The sequence below is a fragment of the Microchirus variegatus genome (assembly GCF_963457635.1).
Source record: "Microchirus variegatus genome assembly, chromosome: 1".
Taxonomy (NCBI): domain Eukaryota; kingdom Metazoa; phylum Chordata; class Actinopteri; order Pleuronectiformes; family Soleidae; genus Microchirus; species Microchirus variegatus.
In genome coordinates this window covers 15,385,461-15,402,511 of record NC_139802.1, presented here as the reverse complement: position 1 = coordinate 15,402,511, position 17,051 = coordinate 15,385,461, and the positions used below count along the sequence as shown (strand labels likewise).

Sequence of the window (17,051 nt, the reverse complement as noted above, 5' to 3'; positions counted from 1 at the left end):
AGACTGTTAATTTAGCCTCCCAATTGCAGACATTTATGTCTGAGTGTCACTATTAATTTGCGTTAATTTGGAGAGCAGGAGGAAGCCGGGCAGAGGCGTTGTCGGCAGTCGGCTGAATGTGCTCGTCGCTCACCTGCGCCGGGGCTGCGGCTGTAATTGGAGTCTAATGGTCTGATTGATCAGTGAGAGAAGTGAGGGATGAGAGGCTGCTCTGGCAGCTCCATCAGTCAGACAGGGAGAAGAGAGGAGAGGAGCAGGAAGAGGTACAGAGCGAGGAGAGCGGCTCACAGCGAAATGCTGGGTGCAGGGTGTTTTATTCTTTTTTAGATTCTCTCTTTCTTACTTTTTTTTTAGTCTTTGAGTCTGTTTCTTCCTTTGAAAGCCCTGTCTTCTGTCTTCTTTACTTTTGCCTTACTTCTGACCTCAGGCCAATTACAAAAGTTTTCAGTTCACACTCTGGTGTCTCTCTTTTACACTAGTCTACAGATTCTCTGAATAAATTGCATTTACTACCTCAGCATTTACTCGCATGTGGAATAGTTGTGTATTTGGATTAAATTATCACTTTGAGTGTGTCTCACTAAGAAAAATAAAGACCACAAAAACCCAGCCCAGTAAGACATATTAACTGTCCAACAGAGTGCAAGGTGATCGTACAGGTCAGCAACAGCAATATCTATAACTCCAGCGCCTCATGCCAAGCCAAGTGCTTGGGGTCCACAGACCTGCCACAGCCGACCCATCAGCTGTGAAATCTGCTTTCCTCTTTGATAAACGCTTGAGATGTGACCCTATCTCTGTCCTGCAGATGCCCAGATTTCCTGTCACGCCTTTTCCACTCTAGCTTCCTGTCTCCCCCCCCCACCACTCTCTCTTTTCATTCTTTCGAGCTTTATGCAGTACCTCTCTTTCCAGAGCTGCCTGGACAAGTGCACATAACGCTCCGCTCACCTCTCTTTCCCAGCATCATCCATCACTTCGCTCAGCTGCTGAGGCTTGTCGTCCACCAGCAGCAGAACCAACATGGGCTCCCGTGCCACAGCACATGTAGCTAGGTCAGCTCCCTTTTGCTGCCTCTGGGGACCTGTGAGCTACCTCCCCACACCTCCTCTCCTGCCATCTTTACCTCCATAGAACTACTCCATAGACGCCAGCCCTAACATATCCCCCTTCCAAATGACTCTAACTGCGCCAAAGTCCTGCTCCAGTCCAGTTTAATGCAAAACCTGCTCAAACTCACTGCAATTACTGTAAATTACTTTTAAGGAGTCATAACACTTTTTAGTCCCTGTCTGGGCGTGACGCCAATGTTTGAGGTACAGACCTATGCTCCTTGTAAGGCATCCTGCCAAAAATAGCTTGACCTCTATAGAAAGTCAGATCTTGAATAGCGTGTCTAGGTGAAGGAGCAGAATAGGTTTGATTTCAGAGAGTATCACACCACCACCTCTACCAAGCATGAGAGAGGTGTCACTCCTGCCATATACCTGGGTGTCTTCGGGTAATTCATTCACCTATTCACGTCTACAGTTAAAAAACCTAAGAGAGTAAAAAAAGATTTAATAGTCTGTGGAGGTCACACATTATAAGATTGACTGGGAAAGCCTTCTGGCATAGAGACCCATGAAGCCAAGAGCTTTTATTTCTCCCTCAGACTGTTTCTGCCAGCCTGTAACCCTGCTCTGCAGCACTGACCACACTGACATGCATCACAACTTCACCAACCATCCTCCTTTCTCGTTCCTCGCCTCACGTTTGCTATTTTAACTTTCCCTTCTTGATGAGAGGAGTCCGAGTTTGTTCTTGTCTTGATGTGTTAGTATTTGAAGATTTGCACAACTCCCTCACGCTCCACTGACTGCGAGATATTAGGGATGTTGTCAACGACTGCATGTTTAACAAGGCATCAGATCGATGACTGGGGGCTTGATAACAAAAAAGAAAACAAAATAATCAGAAAAAAAGAAAGAAAGTCTACACTGCTGTAAATGAGATGTGTCCCTTGTGGTGCACACACAAAAACACACACACAACTGACTGATTCTGTTCCTGGCACAATGTGTAACAATTTACAATGAATCAAAAAAAAACAAAAAAAAAACACATGCCACTTAAGTCGACCAAGCCCTTAATGAGAGATAGTGAGAAGCTGCTAACAGCCAGTACCCCATTTGAGAGCTGAAACTTAGGAGAGGAGGAGGAGGGCAAGCTGCAAAGCACTGAAATGGTCCCCATGAGAAAAGACACACATGAGATCCTTAACGGCAATATGCCAGAGCTTTGCTTTTAATTGCGAGGGAAGTTTGGCATATACTGTAACCCCTCCACAGCCTATTACAGGTGATGACCAGCACCTGCTCACTTAAAAAAAAAAAAACTTGGGGAAAGTCGTGAATTCCTCAGAGGGCAGTTAGTTAAGAACTTATCCCTTTTTTCTTCCAAGAGCAACGACCAGTTATGTGCACCGAGTTCGGTGGCGAGGGTGTTAATTTTGTGAAGTTTGTATCTTCTGAAAACACCCAAACAATTCAAAAGGACGGTTCAATGAAATCACTCTGTTAGTCTTAGGGCCACTTCAGGGGCACTTGAAGGTTGCTTCTGAATGTATTGCAGGGAAATTCATGCATAGATTGCTTGAGAAATATACGAGCGTGTGCTACTTTGATAGGAAACTTGAGGTGTTGCTCTGTCAAATCACTTTTCCACCCAAGGATAACTGGCTTTACCCGGAGAGAAGCCGTATTTCATGGCTATAATACGGCCTGAGCTATTTAAAGCCACTGATGACTTCTAAAAACCATGAGGGAAGCTTAGAAAACAGTCGAAACTGCTCTGAAATGATTTAATAAAGTTTTATATTTAAAGAATCTGGGAAAACAGAGGGGGAGGGGGGGGGCATCTGAGACCCAAGTCCTCATTGACTTGTCCTTATGTTTCTTAGCAGGATGAATGTGAGTTTGGTCACAAATTTAATAGGAATTTCTTAATTAATCCACATGCAGAATGGAATATCAAAAGCTCGGAGGACGTGTCACTACGCTAGAGCAGTAGGTCAACACGAGTCTCTGCTGGAAAAATAATGGACTGTGACTTCTTTCATTCAGTTGAAGCCTGCGCCGAGCTCAAAACCCACCAATTAAAGTGTTTTGTCTTAGGATATGCAGATTAAATGGTTAAAGTAGACACACTTCAAAAGACTGTTATTGGGGCCCCGGTTGGATCCCAGAAGAGTCACCTCAACAGCTTCAGATGTATGACTAGTAATCATGTTGCCATGGTTGCTAAAGGCAAAGTTTGACCAAATAGATTAATTTCACTTCAGGTTTTAATGAGCCTGACAGTTTTTGAATCTCGAGCAATATATAACGTCTAATAGTGCATTTTAATAAGGCATATTCTTTATGAATATAAAAGGCTTAAAAGTTGTAACTGATGGCAATTGAATAATTATAGACATTTAATCATGCTTTACCGACTAATGACGCCTTTGTGTTGTGGAACATTAAATATGACGGATCAAGACGGACCAATGTTTGGTATTTCGACCTGTCGTGACAAAGCTTTTAATTGTTGGGATCATGTGTTTGAGCTTCTTAAAATATTTTAAGTTCTATTTCCTTGCATAACTATGGTGTGTTGGATAATATGACATATTCAATTATACACAAAACAAGGACCTACCATTGCAGTGCTGTCAGGACTCATCTCAATCTTCCCCTCAAAGGGTCCCCATGTCGTCCCCACAGGGAGCTGCTGTCGGCTGTGGATCCGGCGGTCGCCGTCTTTAAGGAACGCGTCCAGCTCTCCTATGAACAGAACAGAACCCAAAGCAGTCAGCCATGGCACTCTATATAGCACACAAGTTCAACTTGAGATCACAGTTGTCCTTTCCCCGCAAACCTACATGTGCGGTGACATTATTGCCTCAAAGCCCTGCAGTAAACGGTGAAGGTTAAAGCCCAACAGTTTCAAAATAGATAAGCAAATCAAGTGAACATCCATCTGATGTCGTTCCTCAGACACATGGCATGCTAACCATACTTGAAAAGGTGTGTGGAGATAATCCCTCTGAGGCAGTGCAGGTTTGCTGCAGTTCCTGACTGGAAAGGTGTATTTGTGTTGTTAACAGGAAGCCTGGGCCCTTGTTAGTGCTGAGAAGAGCTCCACTTAATTAACACTGAGACCGAAAAGCACTCTTGCTTTTACCTGCACTCACCTCGCTGACAAGCCCTGCTATCATATCTTTAAGATTCACTGCAGTTTTTCAGGATGGTGATTAATCAAATAGTTATGATAAACCCCATGGTAGCCCATGACATAATTTACCAAGTGTGTGTGTGTGTGTGTGAGTGTACGCAGATCTCAAAAAGGACATCTCTGTCTGGTTGCCTTGACAACCCCAAGAAATCTTGCTGTAGTTACTGTGGTGATTCAGACGTCTATAGGTACAAGATCCATCTACTTATACGAATACTCCCAGGCACAAAAAAGTTTGGGAACAACTAGAGCAAGGAAATGTGATATTTTGTGATGAATATGTTTTTATTTATAGTGTATATGTACAAATGAAAATGCGAGATATAACACATTTGTCCACAGACTTTTCTCGCCAAATCCACATAGGACCAAGGCAGAAAAGGCTCCGCTGTGGTGTATGTTTCTGCAACGCTGTCAATCAAAAGTCAATCAAAAACTGGGTCCTCCTTTCAATCACCCGCCCACTGCTCAATTGACCTGCACAGAAGCTGAGCATTTTTGCCACCTTTGAGCTCACTGTAGTGCAAACAAACCCTATTCTGTACTGTCCTATTGGGTTAGGGTCCTATTGAGAACAGTTGAAGCTGAGCTTCAAGTGGTTTTAATGCTGCTACGGGAATAAGTGATAAACAGCTGTTTCGGAACAAAATAATCGCATTCTATTGCACGTTAAGTATTGAAATGTAAAATTTTAGAGGAAGCTGAGCTTCCCTTGTTGACTTATAGCAATCGCCACTGGTAAACACAGAGTCCAGATGAGGTGTAGAAATCTAGTTCTCTCATTCGTTTTTATTGTGCTCACAGGTGATGGAATTATTGCTCAAAAATATTAAAAAATACAATGCCTACCTCTGCTTCAATTGTGACAATTGGTAAGTGGGCTGACCATCGTGAGGTCAGCGATCAGGGTAAGCCACAAATCATTGGCATTGTTCTGGGACTGTGCAATGAAAGCCTGTAACCACACTGCCGCCCATATCATGTACCCTAGCTCATAATTACAGCGTATTTTTATTCAGTGAAACTCTACACAAGTTGTTAACACTGTGTCTCTTTAACCTATTTGTTCACACGTGTGGCTAATAGGTATCCAGTTCAAGCTGAGTGGGCTGAAGTGATCAGTGAACTTTCTGACGCGTACGTGGAATAATGACCTATTCAGTCCTGCGCTAGTCTGTAAATATCAGCTGTGTATCTGCGGCACGTTGTTGTGTCTGTCTCTGCTGTGGCTGCTATGGAAATGCATGCACCTTCCCATGCATAAACATGATCCAAACATTAGCCTGGCGTTATTGCCCGCTACAAATGATGATCCTTTGCTCATCAGTGGTGGTCACTTCGATAACGGTAAAATGCTAAATGTCACCCGTAATTGAACACTCACTTGACCAGGCCTTTGTTATACATAGATACAAAATCTGTTAAAAAACCTAAAAAGATGAATATATGTTTCGGAATAGACACACAAACAAGGGGAAGGCACAGGGTTTTTTTCCCCCCTCTCTCTTTCTTCTTCAGTGTCTGCTCTCCACCTTCCGTATTCCTGCTGTTGCATGCTGTCTTCCTGGTGCTGCAGTGGAAGGTGGGTAAGCTCATTACAGAGAAATAATTAAACACTGGTACACAGCTGGTCATCATCACTGAGAGCAACAGCCACCGCTTGATGCATTCTGTTTGTCCTCAGATAAGACCCGCGGCCTTTAACCGCTTGGACGCAAGTTCCTGTTTAGCCCTGCTTGACATGCACAGCTGTAGTCATTCTCAGCCAAAGATTTTGATTCCTTTCCCCATTTCTTTCTTTCTTCCTGTCTTTTTTTTTTTTTTTTTTTTTTTAGGTGGGATGCTTGGAGTAAAAAAGGGGGTAATGGGTAGGTGTGAGAAGGGGGGTTTGATTCAATTTGTGCGGTTTGTGGTTCACCATGTTTGGGTGCCAGTTGTGTGCATCTCACACCAAATGTTGCCTGAAGACCTTGGCTCACAGATGGCTTGTCACATCTGTTGCTGATACCAGTGGAAGATCACAAAAACACCCGCGGATGAATAATGAGTTCCCTTTATGGACTGTCTGTGTGTGTGTGTGTTCTATACATCAACATTAACTCATCGGCGACAGCATACGACTCGTCACAAATAAATGTAGATCAAACACATCAGCTGTTGTGGGTTAACCTGCAAACGACAAACACATTCAGGTCTAAAGCCGACCGCCAATGAGGAGATTTCTCAAAGCCAGCATCCACGTCCTCTCTTCAGCTTCTTCTCATCATCCAGTTCTCAAATGCCACACGCTTGGCAAAACATGAGCCCATGATGTGGCTCAAGTGATGTAGCCCCCCGCCTCTGAATCCCGACCAACCCATCTCTCTCTGCCACCTTAACCCTAACCCTAACCCACCATCATTACCTCCACCACCTACCCTCAAACCCCCCTCTCCACCCCCACCCCTCCCTCGATAAGATCATCATCTGTCGCTAGACTCTAGGGTCTGTTCCTGCACTCCACAGATATTTGGCAGACCAAAGAATGTCCCTTTGTGTGGAGAGATCCCCCTCAGATAGCACCCAAGATGCTCCATTCTGGCATCTGTTTGTTTTCTTCTTCTTCTTTTTTTATATGTGTCCTGTCGTTCTTTTCTGTTATGGTGTGAAGGAAGAGGGGAACCTCATCTCTCCATTCAGTGGCATACGACTGAATGGTAATGAGTTTCTCACTGGCAGGGTGCCAGCCTCGTCTGACTTAAAGAATAAATGGGTACGGGTACTGACAGATAGAGACCCCAAGTATCACCTTCTACTTTTAAATATAATATGATAATGTAACAAACAAACTTGGCATACAATTTCTGATGTGAGATAGCTATATTCTATAGAAGCTTTTCATTTAAACTACTACCACGACTGACCTATACTTATTGTTTTGTGTCTCATATTATGTTGTATCTTTGGAAACACTAACATTCTATATTCTATAAAGTTTAGGTCTGCAACATAAATTGTTCCGATGGATTCTTTGAAATGCAATGATAGATTCACCTTCAATTATTGTAGTTTTCTTCATATGATTTCTGTCTACAAGGTCTGCTAATGGTCAGAAATGACAAATGACATCATCAACTAAATCCTGGAATGAATCTGCTCTAGCTATTTTCATTGGACTGAATTGGACTAGTTCAAAAAGAGGGCGCGAGAGAGAGTGAAATAAATTACCCCGCGACATAACAAATACTCTGATTATCAGCTCAGCTTAAGGTTTACTTCACCTTGTATCACACGTATATTAAGAGTGAGCAAAGATGATAAAGGGAAACAAAGAATGATAGAATAGAGACAAGTGGGGAAATGTGCTGACGCTTCGCACAGCAGACAATCCCTCTAGATATCAAGCCGTACCTTTGAATCAAAGCAAATAAAGGACTGCTGTTCAGAGTTCAATAACCTGTGTGTGGCAATTCATTGATGTCCCTCTGAATCCAGTCATCTCCGCTGATAGGCTGTGTTATAGAGCCAGCAAATGGGCTATAAATTAATATACGATGAGAGAGCCATATGGGGTGAAATGGAATGCACTGTATCAGTTCAACAAAAGGTGCCACATCTTTAAAGTAGATATGCGATATGAAATTTTCCAGCTGAAGGAGAAATGTCACAGAGCTTTGATAAGACAACGATGAACACCTCATCCCCTCCAACCAGCCACTATTATCAGGTCCTAGTGAGCAAAATGCATCATTTATAACCCACAGCCCACAATATAATCTCAGCGAGAGGCGCTTGTTTTAAAACAGTGGAGAACCCCCCACTAACAGGAGCATCAGGTCTCATCACCCACCTCCACCAGTAGACCCAAACCCACTTTGACTTCCCGCCAGCGGGGAGAAAGTTGACATTGCAAGTCTCCAGGCAACCACAAGAGTTTTGCCACATGATGTGGGGACAGTGTGGGGGGGGGGGGGGGAAGCAGGGCCCTTGAGGTCAGGCTTGTTTTCAGGCAGTGGACATCTGGGGAGGGAAGGGGGGCGAGTTAAACAAGCCGAAGGGATTAGAGCATATTAGCTGTGAGCAGGGGGTCATGGGGCGACATGGGGGTTGTTGGGGTTCCTTTTGGTGGGAAGATCCCAACCCCTGTGTAACAGGGAGACCCAATAATGAATGCAAAGTATTGAGAAAGTGCTGGACTTGAAGTTTGATAATAGATGCAACTAAAAAACATTTTCAGTCATGTCCTGTGTCTTCTTAAAATATGTGGACAACCAATTTACTGTTCGCACCATGTACTGGCTCTGAGCTATAACATGCCAATTACTATTGAGTATTAGAGGTGCTGGACTGTCTACTCGCCTTAGATACATATAATTGATCATTTCATCTCTGCCAAGAAGTGGGAATTACACCTTTAATTAAATAATTTAAAAACAAAATCATCATTTTACCTCTGTAATAGGAGTGAGGCGAGTGTGACAGGCTTCATACTCATCCACCACCCTGACTTGACCTCCACACCCTTGCTCACAGAACAATAGCACACTACATCTGCCAGTGGAGGTGAACATATATCAAGAGGTGTGGACATAATATGGACATAACTCAGAGGGGCTGGAAATGGGCAGGATATTATAGTCGCACATGCGTACACTAATCACACACAACTTGGCTGCGCGGTACATTATCAACGCAGAGACTGTTGTTTGGTGTCACTGAGTGAATTGAAATATACCAGCTGTCAGGCACTCCGTTTCATCAAAAGCCCTAGCAAAGTTAGCAGCGCGCCCCACTGACAACCATCTCCGAGACATCCATCTTTAGCGAAGCACTGCAGTTTCTATTGATAGCATGTAAAGTGAGACAGCAAAACTTAAAGAATGACTGTCCTCACACAGAGATACCGCCGTATCGCCGACAACATCTAGAGGACACACACCACTCCTGCGGGAATCTGATTACTTTAAATGCTTTTCTTTAAAAATTTCACAACCATCAAAAGGACATTACTGCACCTGAGTGTGTCAGGATGAATGAGTAATTGATGTTGCGTTCAGCGTGAATGCATGTATTTGAAACAGATGGATAAAAAGAGCAGCAGGCTGCTAAAGGAAGCTGCAGATTTTTTTTCTTCTGCCCAGTCCTCAGTAAAAACAGCCTTACACGTAATAATTATTTTAAGATACTCAGACGTCACCAAGTCGGCACTGAAATATCAATCCAGACAAGATTTAAGTCATATTGCTACCTTTGTTTGATACTGTGCAAGTTAATTTAGGAGGATACTATTTTTAAAAGTACTGAATCTCCTCCCAAGTCAATTACCAGGCTGCAACTTCCCCTGGGTAACGGTGAATTCTGTTTTTTCCTGGGTGACCTAGTTGTCTTTTGTGAGTAGGTTTTAGCCGGAGCAGTTTGACAGTCAACAGATAAGATGGATTAAGCTTTTTTTTTTTTTTTTCATCCAGTTTTGATGTGAACAGCGTAAAAGCGGGTTAAATCATTGAGTTTCAGGAGTATTTTTAAATGCCTGGAGATAGCGTGATAAAGGAGCTAAACCTAAGACTTGGGCCGGGAAGGTCAAGGTCGCAGCTTTGGAGAGCAGTTACCCAGTGACAGGGGCCAGCGGATCGCTGCAGCCGAGCCCACCTCTCTTCACTCCGAGAAAAGATACACGAACGGAGTGAAACAAAATCCAGCGAGAGCTCAACGGCGGCATCAAAGAGCAGTGCACCCTTGCTATGTGTGGGTGCATCTGTGTGTGTGTGTGTGCGCAAGTAAGCCTGTGTGTGAGGGTGGAGGGGTGTTGTTTGATTCCTGCTTGGATTTGCACGCATGCATGAATGAGATGAGTGTGTGTGTGTGTGTGTGCTGTAAATTCTCGTTCCTCCATGAACAACTAGCTCCATAATTATGTTTTGATTATTTTTGCGAGTACTAAAATAAAACAGCAATTAATCTGTTGATGTATGTCAGAGAAAATAGAAGTAAGGCGCACATATTAAACAGAGCAATACACCATTAAAACAAAATCACATTTTGAGGATGTAATTTGTACAACAACCCCCCATCACCACCCCTCTCATCTTCTCACCTCCCTGAAACCTGATCTGACGCTGTGCTTTACATACACACAGGAGTTGACAGCCGTACAGTCACGTGACGTCGCTGCAGCCAATCCTCGCTTGATTTGGATTTTTAAGCTACACGGTGATGAAGCCACTGGAGCATTAGAAAAGGTGAAGAGCTGACGGGAAGAAAAAAAACAAACACACAAACAAACAAACAACCCAGTGCGATGCACGTGGGTCACCCGCGGCATGTAACATGTTAGTTTATCACATGTCACATCTGGTCAACACCAAGAGGTATTTGGTTCGAAAACATTTCTGAGGGGACATCTTTAGACACATTTTGTGGACATCTATTCCCCCTCTGCTCCTCATGTCGGTGACAGGGGAGAGTAATCCTATACACAGGCTGCTATTGTGAAATGAGAAACTAGCCTCCTTCACTGCCAGAGACCAGATGCACCTCTCTCCCTCTCTCCCTCTCTCTCTCTCTCTCTCTCTCTCTCTCTCTCTCTCTCTCTCTCTCTCTCTCTGTCCTAATCTGTAAACGACTTAAAGGAGCCTTATCTCCGGGCTCTTCTGCTTCATTTCATGCTTGATTTACTTTAATTTGTCTGATAGGGCACAAGGATTTGGAAATGGCCCATCTTTCGGTGGAAAATGTTCTGATTTTTCTCTGGCATTGTTATGTGGAGGTTTTTGACTTTTCTCTCTCCCCCTCTCTCTCACTCACTCCTCCTCCTCTTTCTCCATCTCCATCTCTCGCTCACTCTCCTCTACCTCCCTCTCTCTTTCTTTCTCCATCCTCTCTCTTTTTTCCCCCCTCCAGAGTGGGAGAAGGGGTGGGGGGGGGGGAAATCTTGCTCCAGTGCAACAGTCTGTTTGAGTGCATTTAGATTCAAGCTAACACAGCAGAAACAAGTTTTCCATGAGGTGTGATTTAGTGATGGGCGACGGCAACACTGGAGTCGTGTTTGCCTTTCAGATCCACATTGGGCACAGAGCAGCCGAGTGCTTCAAACCACAAAGATCTTATGTTTAAGTTAAGAGGCGACTGGCCCTACAGTTTCGCAAGCGGGTGAGCGGTTGGAGCTGATAAAGTTGCTCCACAATGAAGGACAGGGACAAGCGACATGTCTACAGATGCCTCAAGTTCTTTTTCTGCCGGCGGAACTCAAGTACTTGCATGACTGTCTGGCGGCTCCCATCACCGAGACATTTTTCCCCCACTTCTATTTAGTGACTGAATGACAGCAGAGGCAGTGGGCTATGATTAGAGAGAAGCCCATATCTTACCAGATCCTGAATAATCTCCATCCCCTCCCACCAATAAGGAAGGCACGGAGGCGGCACGAAAAGCCAGAGTAAAAGAGGCGAGGGGAACGGACAGAGATGTCATATGCTGTGGATCCACTGTGCACTTCAAAATCTTAATTCAGTCTGAAAAATGACTTCCTCTTAATCAAAGACAAGTTTACATTCAAATCTACACAGAAAAAAAAAAACTGTGATCTATGTTCAACAGTTTCAACATGATGGCTTTTAATAAAAAAAAACCCCCACAAAGATTTCAATTTCCCGTACACTGACATCAAACGTCACAAACCCCACCTCCAAACAGAATGTGCATAAATAAATGGTTAACTACATACACTCGCATACACAAGTACACAGAGGAAGAAACGAGGAGACGATTGAAATTCATCTCACAGCCTGAATTTACTTAACTGCGGGTCTGTGCACGGTGATAAACGGAGTGATGATCCGGCAACACGTCTTTATCCATGCTTTGCTTTAATTAACAGCGGCTTGTTTGTTGAAAAGATGATTAATATGCCAATGAAAATTGCATAATTGAATACCACAACACTCGCACAATCAGGGAGGAACATGCCATTTTTTATTAACTTTTTATTATCATTATTATTGCTATTATTTCGTATTTTAATTCACTTGACAAGTGGGCTTTACCCTCTCCCCCCGTCACATCTAAACTGAGGAAAAAAAAGGAGATGGAGGTGGAATTAGCGTGACCAGCGGGCCGAGCCGAACCCAGCTGAGCCCAGCTGTTCATCACCGATGGGAGGCCTTCACATGCGGGGGGGGGGGGCACTGTTCCGATATCAATACCTTTCGTTGTGGAGGTTGTAAATGATTCTATGTGTGTGTGTGTTTTAAAGAGGGGGAGCAGGGGTTTTAGGGGAGATGTGCCTTGGGTGGCACTGACGGCATGGCCAAATAAGAATGTAAAGAAAGTGAATAAATGTATGAAGTCATGCATAACGAACAAAGCACCATTTGAATCACTTGCGTTTAGATTTTACACAAAGACGTGCAAATCCATGCATGGAGAGGAACTACAAAGCAGAGTCACTCAAATACAACACTCTGTTTTATGTAAAATGGCCAAAAGAAATGAAGAAAATCCACATGCGAGTAAGTTTCAGTTGAGCAATCCAGAGTTTACCCAGTGTTTTATCCCCAAGCAAAGCCTGCACAAGTGTCTCCATGTTAATGTTAAATACACACATCAAATATTCAGCCAATTACAATGATACCTTTTAGAGAGAAACGTATGCAGCAGCTACAGCGCCTGGGAGGACGCGTCGCAGAACAAACATATTCAAAGAGCAAAAGGAAGACGCAACGGGTGTCAAGTCCCTGGGAGCTGAAACACCACCAGCAGCCATTATTTAACTCCGCCTCTTTATTTTTTTCTCGGATTTGTTCGTGTGAAATGGTGCTCACTTGGAGTACAAAGATAGCATTCTTACTGGACACAAATTGGGGCTGAAATGCAGACAAAGTGGCTGGAAGTGAATTATCTTATTCTGGGAATTGTCACCATGCTGCCTCCCATGTTTCCACACAAAACAGGAACTAAATATAGTGACATCTTCTTAGATGATAAGAACAGTGATTGCATTTTGCCCTATTTTAGATTATATAACTAACAACCATGAAGTTCCTCCATAAAGCCTCTTAGTATAGCGGATCAGTGACTAAATTTGCATCAATGCAGCCGAGGAGTACAGTGATTTGTCTAATCTCTTGTTGCATATTTCATCACTACCATCGCACATTGTGAATCTTGCGAGCGTGCATGTGTGTGGTATTGAAGGACGGTGTTCTCTCTGCACACAGGTGATCCATACAGTAAAAAAAGCCTTCATCAACGAGACATAAATGTATTTGGGTAAAAGCGCACAATGTTTACACACAGCAATTTAATTTTACATCACTCAGGACTTCCATCATCACTATCAGCAATCTGAGTGTCATTCATGTTTGTGAGATTTGTCAGAAGACTTTGAATAAACCCCTGGAGCAGTGAGATAAAACCCCCATTTTCTTACAGAGAACTGCCACGATCCACATCTAAATTTCTTGATGACAAGACGGAGAAAAGGAAGGGGGGTGGGGGGGGGGGAGACGTGAATGAAAGCCTGCACTAAAAGTTTTCAGTTTGCTGATATAACAGTCAAGTGTGTCTATAAGTCTACTTAAAACGCTTAGGTATCAGTGGAGACAGCCGCGACAGCCTCGTCTTATGATTCTGTCGAGACACTACACTATCAAACCTTTCATACAGCTCCCAAGCTACATTTCCGGTGACAAAGGCTTTGCGAAAGCCTCCTGAAGGATTCATCTATATCCTAATATTTCCAATCCAATTTAACTGGAGCAGCTGGAGTGGTCTGAGCACTAGTTTACCAATCTTTGCTTTCCAAGACTCTGTGTGCAGAAGGCTTGAGGGGTTCAATCAATGGTGCTTTGATCTCGGCTGGAACCATAATTATTTAACATTGTTACAAGGATTTCTCTAATCCATCCTACCATTAAATCCCTTTTACACCCTCATCTTCTGCAGCCTAATCTGCATCTGGGTGCTCCGTTTGTCTCTCTCGCTCATTTCGGCTCGCCCCTCCTTCCTTGACGACACCCTGACTTTATAATGGACTTGGGTGCTGAGTTAGAGAAAGCCTTGTTTACTGAGAGCAGCCTGACTGAACTGTCCTCGTATGGAGTGTCCCTGTTTGATCAAGTTTTTCGCTGCACTTGCGCTGGAGTTTTGGTATATTCACTTTTAGTTTATCTGGGCGCTCACAATTTATTCCTTCATTATCAACCACTTTGAGGATCACAGGGAGAACTGGAGCAAACGGTGGCCATGGTGCCAGTCCATTACAGGGTCAATCTACAGATATACACACCTATGATCATTTTACAATTGGGGTTATATTTGGAAAAGTGTAAATATGAAACCTGCTGATTGCATTAATGAATCCCCTGTTGCCTCTATCCTAAAAGTTTCTTTGGATGAACTGACGGAATGCATAAGTTCAGGTTACAGATGCCAAAAAAGGTTTAATCCCATCTGTTTATTTCAGTGATCACTTTGACTCCAAACAAAAAAGGGCCCACTGTCCTTCTGCAAATATTTGCATTTCTGTGTTCCACCATGATATAAATAGCAGCACGGGCAACCGCAAACATTTGTTGAGGCACCTGCCACACTATTGTGGCCATCTGGTCCTCCAGTACTCATAGCATGACATATGTGCGTTAAACCTGAAATGGTTATTGTTTTTTTTTTCCCGTCTTCCTTATTCCTGGAGATTGGAAGACGATAGATCGGTCACAGACCCTTCTGGGTTGACTGGAGTCAAAAATGAGATTCAAGCCTTTTTTACATCTGAGTGAAGCTGCCTCTTTTTCAGCAAGTGCCTGTTTGATTCCTTCAAAGGAGAAAGGAAAGAGGTTGACGGACGTTTTTCCGGGGGATGTTCCTCTTGTGCTTGTGCTAAGTCTGTGTCTGACCATCAGGTAGATTCTCAGATGGCCGCCCTTTAAGGTGACCTCTGCCTTGCCCTGGCCAATGCCCAGCTGGCACTGAGAGCTGTGCAAGCTGAACCATGCCAGCCATCAGGAAAACGCCAAGCGAGGAGATGTGTAGACAAGACAATGATAACACTGCAGTTACCACGCTGTCACACTCACCTCCTCTTACTGCATCTCTTCCTCTGCTGCGTGTCACATATTATAACGGTATTTGCTGCAATATCTAAGAACCTGAGGTCATCGTGTACAGTACGATGCCAAGGCTGGAATTCACAATTATTTGGCGCTCAATGTCACAGTGTAGACTTAAAGAATATGGGACTTTGAGTTTTTAGAAGCATAAACCTCTTTAAAAACGATTCCTTCAGTGCTTTTATGACGTTTGTTAGTCAGAGATGCAGATTTTAACTTTGATCACGCTACTGCGTTGTTCTAAATGTTATCTGATACTTCAACAACGTGATGCTGCACTGTGATGCAGCTTAAAGCAGGTCTTCAACAATTTGAATCAGGTCTTTGCCGACTCAGGTGCAGAAAAAGCAGGTTTAAATCATCTTTTATTCCTGCAGTAATCAGCCTTCTTAATGGATCTTCAATGTGATTCCACGTGTATTCTTCATATTTGTTTTAATATTGTGTTGTGGTACTAATAATGTTTATATGTGTATGCTGGCCGTAACCCAAATTGCACCTCGGGGATAATAAAGACACCTTGAACCTTCAGCACCTTCAGCACCTTCAGCATCAACTCTTATTTCAATGGAAAACTAGTGGAATAAAAAATATTGAATTAATTTATTCTGTTTAAAAGATGAGACACTTCCAGTGAAAAAAAACCCCACACAATCATAATTACTATGCTCTTAACAAACCCTGAATTTTCTAACTTTCATGAGGGGGTGTGGTTTACATGAGCGAGCAATTAGATAAGACTGAGAACAAGTTCATTAGCAGAGTTAGCTAGCTAACACACGCCGCTCCCAATTAGCCTAGAGGAGAGCGTGTGGGAGAGGATGAGAGACACAGTCAGATTCCTATCATTGCCAGTCCATGAAAATGAAAAGAATAGCACGACACGCAATCTTCCGAATCAGTGGCTGATTGCGGAACATCCGTGACGAGAAATGAGCGCGAGACATTAGATCAGTGTGCCGATTCGCTTAAGGACATACTCGCAGAGAGAAAGGGGAAACTCACTGGGTGTTCCACATCAGAGACCCAGCACTCTGAGCAGCACAGAAGAGCCCGCGATCAGATTAATAGTGAGTCATTCAGTGCGGGTTCTCTGCTGTTCCACAGAGAAAGACAATCAGACAACAGGGGGCAATCTCGGACAGCACTTGACATGACGGACTAAAGTGGAGATGAAATGCAGGGACAAAAAAAAAAAAAAAAAGTTCAATTACAGGATGTAGATTGTAAAGGCTTTTGTTGTTACTCAGCAAAAGGGAAACGGTGTGGAGGTGCTTCAATAGAATCACCAAAGCAGGTGGGCATGTTCCGAGTTAGCCCACCTCATTAAAAGGCTTCACTCTCTTTTTATGTTAACGGCCATTACACATCCTATTCAGATGCACACACGCACAGTGATTAAAAATTATCTGTTGGTGATCATAATCACACCTTAAACTTAAGCCAAAGAATAACAAAGAACTTTTGAATGCCGAACTATCAGAACATTTACAAAGAGATTAAAGGGTAGACAGTCTCACACTAAATAAATTTGCTTTTAATCGCTTTGAACAGGAAGTCATGTCATTTCGAATGTTCCTATCTGATTGTCTGATTCCTCTCTTTATTCAAATTATAACATGCCCATCTGACTTTTGCAGCACAATGGGAAAAATTAAAAAGGGAAATGACCTTTCATGGCAGCCACGATGGGAGAGTGAATGGCATTAT

General features: G+C 43.3%; 1 protein-coding gene across 2 annotated transcripts in view; it reads right to left on the bottom strand.

Moving 5' to 3' along the window:
- The window catches only part of zfpm2a (zinc finger protein, FOG family member 2a), a gene marked incomplete at its 3' end in the record, with an annotated part of 114,024 nt that overhangs the window by 56,115 nt on the left and 40,858 nt on the right, over positions 1-17,051 (bottom strand). The window contains exon 4 of one of the 2 annotated variants that reach the window (XM_083888028.1): positions 3,682-3,806. In XM_083888028.1, the coding sequence (XP_083744154.1) occupies positions 3,682-3,806 (125 nt within the window). The remainder of the gene's footprint in view (positions 1-3,681; positions 3,807-17,051) is intronic. The other variant, XM_083888029.1, reaches the window with a different exon arrangement.